Genomic DNA, 12,445 nt, shown 5'->3' on the forward strand with positions numbered 1-12,445 from the left:
ACATGTCACTCCCTCTCCACTCGAGAATGGAATACAGTGTACCTTTGCAAGCTTTGGAACACTATCAATCCATTCAAACAGTTCAATGAGCTGAAAAACATGCAAGAGAAAAGATTGAGAATGCAAAAGTTTTTTCAGATGCTTGAGGCTTCTTGAGGGTCTGCTTATAGATACTGTTAGCTCAAATAAGCCCCTCATGTGGCAGTATCCACGCCCTCAAAAGAGGGGCTTATGACATAAACAGTTTTTTAGGCTGTGTGACTCTGGAAATTAAGTCACCTTAAGTTGTTGTTCATGTCTCCTCTCTTCCCCATTCCACAAGTTTTTCTACTCTTCTAGAGTGTTGTTCTTCATGGATTGCTCCATATGGTGATATAATTTTAATGAGCACCAGCCATCCCCGCATGGCTTGAGAGCTGTATTGAAAATTCAAAGAACAGGCCTTGTGTCCTCTTCTTAAAGGCTTAAGACCACCTGAGCCAGGTAGATATCCCTTGGATGAAATTTGAAACCACATGAATTATAGATGTCCCATCATAATTTCAAAGCCATTCTGTTCCACCTGAACCCAAGTGAATGGTGCCATGTTGTATGAAATCTGATAAAGGATAAACTATCAGAAGGTCTGAAAAAAGTATTGAAACAGGAAGAGGGGAAACCAGAAAAACAACATAACTTGACCTGATTTCTGGAGTCAGACAGCCAGAAAACTTGTCTGAGTCATAAGAGCATCAGCAGAAGAACCCATATCTTGTGGGCTCTTGACAATAAAGGGGCTTAAAAAATCAAAAAACACTGCAGCAGTCTTTGCAAAATTCAAGGTGAAATATTGAAAGTTTCTCAATTTTTGTCAAAAGTCTCCACTCTTAGGGGAATAATTGGGACTCTTGATCTCCCAAAAATGGCCCAATACACATCACATCAACCTAAATGATACAGTTATGTACAAATTGGTCCAGAATAGGGCTGTGACCCGGCAATGAGGCTACAGGGCCGGGCCAGACCCGTCCTCGGCCCTGGGAGTCTTCAGAGACCTGCCGGCATCACAGGGGTGGCCCTGGGTCGCGCCAGCCATTTTGTAGCTTCTTTGAGAGTTTGAAGGTCCGCTTGATAAATGCATCAATCAAGCATAGAACCACCTAAAAGCCTAGAACAATAAAACAAACTAAAGTAAAAAAAACACAAGTGTAAAGGAAAAAAATGTTGCAAACAAGGTAACATGAGAAGTAACAACTGAGAATTAACAAGTGTATAGAAAGAAAACGGATTAAAACAGAAATATTGTAATAGATCTACTTGGACAAAACAATCTCCCATGACTTAAGACAGATTTGTGCTTCAAAGTTTTGATTTGTCATACATGCTTGATAATCACACATGACTCTTGAACCGGCAGAAAGTATCTTTTCAGAAGGGGCACCTGAAGCAGGAATGGCCAGCATATACATATCCATCCCAGCAAGGACTGGCCAGTTTGATTGGTTTGTTTTCCAAAACACCAAGATATTGATACACCCAACAAATTTTGAGGGAACATATTGCCAAAACCATTCTGAATTTGATTGATATACATGTAAATGGTATTTTACAAAAATTTCTGCCATAAACTTTGCCATATTCTGCCTAGAATCAAAGAATCAATCAAAACGTTGACTGAGGACCCCGGTATGCTCCTATGAGGGGTACTGATGTAAAAATATGACTTTTGAGCTCCCGCGTAATTACACTTCATGGGATTATGCAATAGTGTCTTAGATCTTGCCGGTTTCTGCCCATTCCAGAGCTGCTTAAAGGTACAATACAGCTGATTTGAAAGATTAAACTTGTCTGAAAGTATGGGTAAAGCAAGGGGCTTATCTCCGCGGGAGCTCAAAAGTCATCTTTTTACATCAGTACCCCTCATAGGAGCATACTGGGGTCCTGTTGACTGCTCATGTACACACCACAATTACATATACAAATACTGCCCATACAGGAAGGCTTTAGGGGGCAAACATGTGGAGAAACATATTTTCAAAAGGAATATCAATTTTTTTGTGTACAGCCGTCTCTCCAAAAACCCATACCGTTTTATGGACTCCAAAACGTATGGGTTTTGATGGAGTATGTCTTATTGGGATCTCTCTGATAACCCATAAATCCTATTCTGGGGGCAAAATATGGGTTAGAAGAGAGAATCTGTTTAAAAAACAATTTTTATTTCAAAGATGTCTCACCCCCGGGCCAGACTGGCTCACAATCCATATGCTGTGGTGATATTTTGCCCCAAGGGTGTCACATACCTTCTGTGACTACTTGTACAGTACAGTAAGGAATCTCAAAGTAAGTTTTTTCACCAGTCTGGACCTAAATCACACCAAAAGTATGGGGTTTTCATCCCTGGTTGGCCCCAAAAACGTATGGGTTATGTGGAATGATAGAGATATGGGTTTTCTAACAATTTCCCCCACCCATAAAAATATGGACAGAAAAAAGCATGGGTTAAGCAAGAGTATGGCTTATTGGGTAGATGGGTTTTTGGAGAGACAATTGTATGTATATTGATGAAGCTGGAAGATATTCCAGAATCAATTCTTAGGTATAGTACAAATATAGTATTTTTTGTCTGTGATTTTTTTTCAAACCTCAATAACTCAGTCAATTTACGTCACAAAGGTTAATAAACTATATATTCTTGGTGAGGAAATACAGGAGCAGGTTTGTACAGATTTATGATGCTGTATGACATCCTCTCAATTTTGGTGGTATCCCAACCACTTCTCAACAAATTCTCAATTGATGGATGTTATCCATTTGATATCCATTTCATAACTTTCTCATAACTTACTCATAACTTGTTAGGGTTGGTGGCATGCACTGGCCTGCCAGTGACTTGTGATTGGGGGCTGTGATTGTAAGTTTGTCTAGTGGGGTGTTGTTACCAAAGACCTGTAAGCCAGTACCTTTTGCTATCTTTGATTCTGACAGTGTTTCCCTTGTGTTCCAAGTCTCTTGATCTTTCAATAACCACATTTTGTCAAACACACTCAGTGAGATATACATTTTGAAAGATATTATCCAAGAATCCAGGACGGGTGATAGTTGGGTCAAGCATTTTGAGATCTCTTCTGTGTTGTTCGCAACAAAGAACCAACTGGTTTTGATCACATCACTGTTCTCTAGTACCATCCTCCCTTTCCCTGAGGCTAGCATTGCTTTTGCCTCTTCTGATAAACTTTCCTCTCCTTGTTTCTGGGTGTTGTCCCGGTTGACCACTTGTTGCTCACTTTGGTTGGTTGTTGGATGTTGCAATGGTTGTGTTGCCGGTTGGGGTTGGCCAACCTGAGATCGTGTTTGCCCTGTTTTGGATGGCCTTCCAAGGACATCTCTGAATGATCCTCTGCTATATACCAGTAGAGGGATCTATGAGGACTAGGTTGTCCAGGGGGTTCTGGCTGGCGTCTTGGCTCACAGTGACTTGTAGCAAAATGGGGCTGGGTGGTCCTGGTGTCATTTCTGATCCCTGTTGAGCACTCTCTTTGTTGTAGCTCTTCTGTAAGTTCTGCTAATACATTTGTTATCACCAAAGCCCTCTGACTGGTTTGGCCGGTGCCGGCCCCGGTCCGACTGGTCAAGGGGTTCCAATAACACCTACTTTCACCAAAACAAATGAAAATTTGGGGGTTTTCACCAATTTTGACCAAACTTTTGTATTTTTTGTGGGTTTTTCTGCTATAAATCTGACTTAACTATGATGTTAAGTACATAGCTAGTTATGTAAAGCCATCAAATCTGCCTGTATTAGGCTTGCATCAGGCTCAAATCAGCCCGTGGTCCGACTGGTCGGGGTCTTAGATCATTTTCTTTTTGCAGAAGTGGCTGTACAGGTTCATGAGTACCATTTCTTGGTCCCTCTACACCTGAAAAGTCCAAAAATGGGCTTTTCAAGAAATATCATGGCATAAAAAATACCAAAGTACCAGGTCAACTGCCCTGATTCTTCTTGCAGGGAGCCAGTCAGAGGGCTTTGGTGATAACAACTGTAGAGCTGATCCTTCTTGGATCTTTCCTTCAACAAATAGGCCGGTGATTGCCCCTTGCATTGCTACTCATCTGTTGCTTGGCTCTAAGTCTTGATCTATTCACATAGGACAATCCAGCCAATGGTCAGTTTCCAAACTTTGCATAGACACTTTCTCCTCTAAGAGCACATGCATATCTAGCTGTATCCATAGAGACACATTCTCCTTCTAATGGAGCTCAGGTTCAGTCTCCAAGACACCTTCTCCAGTGGTGCTCAGGTTCTGCCTTGCCCTGTTCTAAGCTGGGTTGCTGGCTTGCTATTCTGATTCTTAGGTAGGAATTTTGTCATATGACTGCTAATATCACTAGCTGACTTCTTGATATCCCGTGCTTTGGATGAGGTGTATCTAGGACTTGTGCTGCCAATCTACAGGACAAAAGTAATAATGTGTGAAATTGTTTGCTTACCTGATGGCAAGTTATTCCTTGTGCTGCTCCCTACTGAGGAGCTCCTCATTCTCTTTTTCCCTTAATCTACTGGAGGTACATACAAGTCATCTTCTGGGTCTGACTCCGGTAGCTTCTGGTTGACCAATAGGACTCATTTGTTTTGTTCCCTTGTGTTTGAAGGGCCCGGGGTTCTGTTTCTTGTTGCAGTCATGTTTCTAGTTTGATTTGTTGGCTGGATTTTGCTCGGTTTCTGCTGCTGGCTGATTGTTGGCTGACTAGTTGTTTGTTGATCTGCTTCCCCTGAATTAACTTTCTGTTGGCTTTGTGTTCCGTTACTCTCTCCCATGGGTGCTCTGTCCAATTGGTCTTGTACCTTGTCTCTGTCTTCAGTTTGTCAGTTTCTGCTTCCGTTCCTCCTAGGTAGCCTGTGTCAGCTTGACACTCTAGTTTCGGGAGAATCTGAGATACAAGCTGAATAATACTTACGAAATGTATCCTCTAAGAGACTTACAACCTTGGTTCAAGGTAACTCTTGATGGTGATTTTTCAATTCTTCGTAGGTAACTGTTGGAAAAAGGAGTAACTTATAATTGTTAGTTATAAGTCCTTAGGTGCAGAATCAATATACTGCTGCCCGTTGTGGTGAGCAAGATCTCTACTTAAGCAAAAAAAAAAATTAAAAATTATGTGGAAACTCGAGTTTTTGGTCAAAGGCACTATTATTATTGAGGTTGTTAGTCATCAAGGTTATTAAAGTTGATTCATTATTTTCATTTCATTATCTTTCAAAATATATATTTACATAAGCAATTGATAAGATCATTTAAGAGCAAAGAAAAATTCGAAAAGATCAATAAAAATAGTAAAAGAGTGAAAATCATATTAAGAGAATTAGTAAGAAGGGATTTGAGGAAGAAGAACATTTAGTTTGGATATTTAAGAATGGAAACTGTTATGAAAAGAATGAAAGAGGAAGAAGAATATAAAGCAAGTTGGAGAAAAATTCGAAAATATGGGTATGAAAGCTTGGAAAGTGGTTTTTAGCTTATTAATAGAAGAGATATTGGTTCAGGAAGGTTTTATTGTGAAATAGAAGGATCACATTAGTCATCAACAACTTTAATCATGAGGATTGATAAGGGAGGTGTGAAGTTATTCAAGAAAAGGGAAATTTCGAAGAAGGGTACTATGGTATTAATTCCTGTGTAGTGATGTCATTGATGGATTGGTTGCGCCAAGAGTTTTTCAGAAGGATTTTAGTGCTGTGTGATTGATTGGAGCGCTGTGGAATGATCTTTTGATAGAAGGAAAATCATTATTAGACGTGAAAATAGTCAAAATTCATCAAAAATGGGAGTTTTTAGTTAATTACATATGGTAAAACTGGTCAGAATTGGGTGTGTGATAGTTCATTCGACGCAGAATCATTGGTTACATAATGTACAATCTTTAAATCATTAGTAGCGGAGGAGTAGTGAAAAAGTTATAAGGCAACAAAGAAACTGGAGTGAATTTCGAATTTGGAGGTTACATGTGACATTTACATGACAAAACCTTATTTTTGCAATCTTTACAACTCAATAACTTATTCATCACACATCAGAAATAGGTGATATAGGGGTGATAAATGATCAGAATCACGAGGGCTATCAAATGAGCTATAGTAATCCAAAATTGAACAACTTTACAAAAAATTCGTAATTCCAAAAATGGATTTTGATAAATGATCAGAATCACGAGGGCTATCAAATGAGCTATAGTAATCCAAAATTGAACAACTTTACAAAAAATTCGTAATTCCAAAAATGGATTGCAGCTATGAATATTAGGAAAAAATCACCTGTATTCATCATAAGAAGATCTGTTCATCATTTATTCACATCAATTGATCAAATTCACGCCTTGAATCATTACAAACAATAATCTTTATGACATCATATGATTACATTGGAGGATATTCTGTTGATTTTGACGGTTTTTGAGGGTTTTTGGAGGTTGTTGACCATTGTTGAAGGTTGTTGGAGAGTTATATACTATTGTTAAGGATTTTACGGGCCTTTGTTCCCCTTTTTAATCATCTTATACTTTTGTTAGAGTGTTTTTAATCATCATTAAATTACTTTACCAGTACTAAGTTCACTAAATAGCCCCTTTACATCAAAGGAGAGATTTCTTTACGTGTGATAAGACTACAAGTCTTCATTTGGAATAACAATCAAACTGATTGTTGCTTGCTAGTAATTAAAATTGTGTTTTTGTTGTGTTCAAATTGGAATAACACTACAATAGTGTTGAGATTTCTCTATTTCTAAAAAAAACTCACGGGAATAATACTTGAATTAAGTATTGAGACAACTTTCTCTGGTGCCTTATCCCAAAGAATTCAGCAAAACCCCGTGTTGATTCTTTCAAAGAGGCAGTCTTAGACAACTTCTACTAGATACTTTATTAGTAGATTATCCCTCTTTTAGCTCTGTAAAGCTCTTGTTGAGCTTTAAGTTCTACACCGTCTACTGATCTAGTACACTTACTAGATAGCCTTCTAAAGTGAGTACGAGTTTTGTATTTGTGCTTTAGGTTACGCTTCAGCGTTAGTTGATATTTGTATCAAAAAGGAAATAGAACTACAAAGATTTTAGTCGACTAGACAGCACTAGACAATCTGTAAAAACTCTGATGGGTTGTTCTAGAAGGAAAAGTATGAAATAGAAAGATGAAAAGAGCCAATAGAACTTCTAAGTATCTGGAGGGAATTTACTTCAAATTTATAAAATCTAGAGAGAAAAGGTTTTATAAGTGATTTGAGAGAGGTTCCCAAAGTAGAAGAGACAAAGGCTTATAAATTTTGTTCTAATTCATAGAAGGTAAATTTTAGATATAAGGTTTTGTAAAATGATAAAAGGATGATCTCTCTTTGTTTTAGCGAATAGCAGCTCGTATTTAAATGATGATTCCAATTCATCAGGCGCTTGGGTTTAAATTCTACCAGGGTCTGAAGTATTTTTGATCAGGCTGGTTTTATTGGTTAGTCCCTTAATTCGGTTTTAAGGGACTGGTTGCTATACTTTGTAAAAGCTTTTCTTGGGCAGGGTTTTGTTTTACCCTTGCCTGGTTGATATGAGGTGGTGATGTCATTAGTTCGCTGTTATGGTGAACTTCTGCATTTTTGTAAAAGTATATAAAACTTACTTTTACAAAAATACTTTTAAAAGAAATACGTTATTGTTGATAACAGTTATTACACTCTTGAAACTCGAGTGATAGAGATGTGTATGTCAAATTGTATTTTTGTTATTGTTTTATTTAAATATATATATGCTCTTTGTCAGTATCTTGGATGTTTTGCTCTGCAAGACATCTCATTGCTGACAGCCTGTTTGCTTGGTCTTCTGCCTTCTTTATTGCGTTTTGCATCTTAGCTTTTACCTAGTCTTTGAATCTTGGATTTTCTGAATTTAAACTTTTTAAGAACACTCTTGAGTGACAAGTGTGAGATAGAAAAACAGATGAGAGCTTGAGATTGGCAAGTAGGCTATGAGGTAATTATGGTTCTCAAACCTGTGCAAGAACTGTGCAAGACCAACGTGCAAGATCCATGCAAGATTTCTTGCACCAATCTTGTGCATTAAATTCTTTGACGACCCCAGCTATTTTGTTCCAACTGGTACAAAAACCATGCGAGACCAATGTGCAAGATCCGTGCAAGATCCGTGCAAGTTCTATTCATGTCTTGCACAGAAGTTGCTCAAAACTTGCACGAATTTTTGCATAGGTTTGAGAACCATAAATATGGAAAAAGTTTTCCTGTATTCAGAATTTTGCTGTGTTGAAATTTGCTTCCCTTAAGTCCTTAGTCCTTAAGTAGCCCCCTGTGTCCTCTAGCTCCGTGGGCTTTAGAACCAACTTGTGGCTCATTGGTTCTGTCAATGACCTTCAAACAACCCACAAAGGCTTATGAATTTCAGACAGAGACTGCAAATGCCCAAACCCAATGTTCTCACTCAAAACTCAACATTTTGAACATTTGAGATCTTCAGTCTTGTGTCTGTGCATGTATAGCTTTTGTCAAATATTGACTTGCAGCTGTTCATGGATTGTCCAGGTGTTGTTTTTGAGTGGAGATTTGGATTTGATAATAAAAAAACAAAGAAAAAGAAAGTTGTAATTAGATGCTTTAGAAAGTTTATAGATGGAAAGCAACCAGGTTGAGCATGCTGGAGATTAGCTTCTTATGTCAAGTTTTGGCAAGAACAGTCAATTTGAAAGTTTGGGCTGAAATTCATAAGACTTTAACAGTAGCAACTATATTTTGCAATCATTCTCACATGTATTGGGGTTCACCCAGCTTCAAATATTCAAGTCTCTTACGAGACGGTATGGTTTTTCACGAGGGGCCTCAACATCTGTATGTAGTTGCAAAATGCTTCTAAATAGTGAATAAGAACCACTGAAAGATTAAGTTAAAGGAGCAAATGTATAGTCTGTACGCATGAGATAAGATGAGTACACTTCATCAACAACATCTAATGTTTAAAACATTTCTGACAATTTTTTATGAGACTTTTTGAGTCCGAGCCCAATTCAAAAACAAACATCAAACCAAAACAATGACCCTGCATACATGACCCAGATCGCGCAGATTCTACATACAAGTCACATTTTGCTCTGGGTTCCCTTGGCCTATTAAACAACACCACTTTTCGCAATTGTAGAAAGATCAAAACGAGAGCAATGAAACCAAATAAATAATTTAGGGATTACCTTCAACGTCTTTGGAACCAATAAAACATTAAAATGAGAGATGAAAAGGCATAATGAACAATTTTATGAAAGCTCGCAATACAATCAGGAAGCAGCAGAATGATAGAAATAGCGCTGTACTCATTGTCATTGCGGGATGCTCGTCATCCCCCTTCGTTTTCATTATGTGTACCAAGATCGAACATAGCCTCTAGTGAATTGGGAGGACCCACTGAAAATCTCCTACCCATCGCATGCTTGTTGGGTTTCATCGATTGATAGGTACTCGCGGTCTTCATGTTGGCGTGCGATCGCGCTCTGCGTTCAAGTTGAGGTCGACGCTGAGATCGGTTTGATGGCGAAGAGAGATCGGGTTGGCCTTCATCCATCTCGCTGTTACTCGACTTCTCTTCCATTGATTCACTTGCTCCCACTGATCCTGGATGCTCTTCGATGGCGTTCAAGACAGCAACCGATGATGAGGTCGAGCCTCTCCTTCCATAACCAGACATCATGTGAGCAGGGACCGGAAATGGCGGGTTACCATTCGGTTTAGAATGTGGCGATAAATGTTGAGGCGAGCTGGCAAGGTGACCAAGAACAGCTGGATTTGACATTGGAATCCCGGACCTTCCATAAGTTATGATAGAAGCAACGGAATGTCGACGTTGGATCGCGCCTGTGCCTCCAGAGTTGGGAGCATCAGAGCTTCCATCGATCGGATCAAATCCCCCGTCCTTCACTTCGTTTGTCATCATTGTCTCATCAGCTCCTGTATCATCGTCCACCTTCCAATCAGGTTGCGTTGGTGTCCGATTCCAAAGCGTACTCTCAGAGATCGACGAGCCATTGAACATTGGACCTGCGGAGGAGCCACCTAGCTGAGCACTCGCACCGGGTGAGAGACCATCAGGAGAGATGGGGGCGAAACCGAAATGTCCAAAGGACTGAATGAACTCAGCCGGGCAACTGGCGCGTCTTCGTGGGTCATACCCAACCGGATAAAGTGTACCATTATCTCCACCCATCATTGCACCGTGGGACGAATGATCAAAGCTAAAATCAGTGGTTGAAGGTGTCATGAAGTTGTCTAGTGAGTCTGGCTGGCCATGATGCGAATCACTGGTAGCAATGGAACTGGCGATCGAAGTTCTGGACCGATAATCGTAACCATGTCCCAGAGGGGCAGCCGATGCCTTGTCACCCATGGAGGTAGTGATCGGCGATAACACAGGTGCAGCAGTAGCTGATCCAAAGACGAACGAAGGGGTCACAGGATAAAGACGAACGGGTTGGTAGATTGCTGTATGATTGGTGGAGGTATGGCCAGCATGACGCTCTGTGCTCAGGTGTCGCTCATGAATGAGATGCTGATCAGAAGGATTTATGAGTTGATCCTCATTTGGGGCAAACTGCGGTCTTACAATAGCTGCAGACGTGTTAGAGTCGGGTTCATGAGTAGAAAAGAGCCCAGCCGAAATTGTAGTCGGAGAAAGACGGGCGTATTCAGAGCTTTGGTTCGATGACTGTTGGCGAAAGTCCTCTGAGCTGCCACTGGTAGAAGCAAGGCTGATGATCGAGTCTGGTTTCGAGCTAGGTGCACTGTTGGATAAGTTGAAAAAGACAGAAGACTGCGGCGAAATCGAGTGTCGATTGGATTGAATGGACGTATGCGGATCGCCCGACATATCTTCATTGTGTGAAAGTTGATCTTCAGATGGATCAAGGTTTTGGTCGTTGGTTTTGGTCTCGTGTTCAGCCCTTTTTTCTAGTTTTTTAGTTTTGGCTCTTCGGTTTTGAAACTTTTGAGAAGCAGAATCATTAAAGTGAGCTACGCGGTCACATACAAAGCTCTCATAGGTGACGCGTTGAACATACCCAAACTTGAACCTCCCGGGGGGTCATGTCGAGTTTTTCAGCAAGTTGCTTTCGTAGAACAACATCAGGCTTAGAATTCGACTCGAATTGGGCTTCGAGCACATTGAGTTGTGCAGGGGTCGTTCGACGACGGTGCTTAATCCTGGATGCGTGTTACCAAATGAGGGCAAGGGGCAAAGGAAGGGTTAGCGTAAAGTTTGATGAGCTTCCATGAAGATGGACTGTGATGAGCAGATAGTCTCCGTAAAAACGGGCACTGCAGATCCCCGGCAGACAAGTATAAAGATTGTAGATCACAGAGCTCTGCTTGTACTACCGGTTGAAGAAGATGTACAAGGAAGAAGTGAAATTTCAACTGACTGGAATGGGTCGTAGAACGCAGGTTGATATGGTTCTGGGACCGGGTTGATTGATAAGTTGTGCCAAGGGTTATGATTGTTTTGGGTAGGGTTAAGTCTGTAATCGGAGTGATCACCCAGTGAGCCATGGTGAGGATTGAATGAGATGGGAGAGCGCTGATGGGGTTGAGGCGGAAGGTAAACCGGTGGTGAACAGCGCGGATATCCAAAGAGTTGATGATGGGCTGGTGTTGGTTGCTGCTGGTTCAGCATCTGAGTTTGAGGTAGATGATGAGCGTGATTAGGCTGAGCAAAGGGCGATGAGTTTTGTTGGGAAGTTGGTCGAAGTGGGATAGAGGGAGCAGCTAGATGAGAGCCTAAGAGCAAGGGATGCTGTTGAGTATCCGAACCGAAGCGATGTAGGTGGTATGGAGCTTGATGATTGATCGAAGGACTGGGGGATTGTTGTTGCTGAGATGTTTGGTAAGCTGGAAAAGGAATGTTGCCAGATGGATGATGATGGTGATGAGATGCAGCAGAAGCAGATGAGAGATGACGAGAGTGGACCGAAGAAGATGAGGAAGAAGAGGAAGACGAGGAGGCAGATTCAGAAAAGGGGTGATGGGGTTTTACAAGGATGACAGCTGCAGTCGAATTGAGAGCAGAAGTGGGTTGAGTACAAGTTGCATGATTATTCGTAGCATTGTTGGTAGTAACAGTATTGGCTCCGGTGAAATCATGGGTGTCACTATTTCCAAGATCGAGAGCGGTTGGGTTGATGGACAACAGTAGCGAATTTGGTTTCTGAGGCAGTGGAGAGCTGAGTCGATCGTAAGACTGATCATCAGAATGATTAGAATAGAGTGGATAAGACGTAGAGGAAGAACCAGAGGAAGGTTCATTGATTTTATTGATTTGATCCGAATCAGATGATAAATGTTGTGTGTTGATGTTCATATTGTGTTTGCTGATCGAGATTGAAGCTTGATCAGTTCCTCCTTGTGACATGATGCAGTTGATTGGTGAGGGAGTGAAAT

General features: G+C 40.7%; 2 protein-coding genes across 2 annotated transcripts; both read right to left on the reverse strand.

The window, feature by feature from the left end:
- Window positions 1-8,839: 8,839 nt before the first annotated feature.
- Window positions 8,840-9,744, reverse strand: MELLADRAFT_71690 (uncharacterized protein; the record flags this gene model as incomplete). Its single annotated transcript, XM_007409331.1, has 1 exon — window positions 8,840-9,744. The coding sequence occupies one exon, from the start codon at window positions 9,705-9,707 to the stop codon at window positions 9,357-9,359; it is 351 nt and encodes a 116-aa protein (XP_007409393.1).
- Window positions 9,745-10,964: 1,220 nt separating this feature from the next.
- Window positions 10,965-11,208, reverse strand: MELLADRAFT_35504 (uncharacterized protein; the record flags this gene model as incomplete). Its single annotated transcript, XM_007409330.1, has 2 exons — window positions 10,965-10,994; window positions 11,071-11,208. Coding segments are annotated over 2 exons (168 nt in total), but the record flags the coding sequence as incomplete, so codon positions are not given.
- Between the last annotated feature and the right edge of the window lie 1,237 nt (window positions 11,209-12,445).

Source organism: Melampsora larici-populina (assembly GCF_000204055.1).
Source record: "Melampsora larici-populina 98AG31 unplaced genomic scaffold MELLAscaffold_15, whole genome shotgun sequence".
Taxonomy (NCBI): domain Eukaryota; kingdom Fungi; phylum Basidiomycota; class Pucciniomycetes; order Pucciniales; family Melampsoraceae; genus Melampsora; species Melampsora laricis-populina.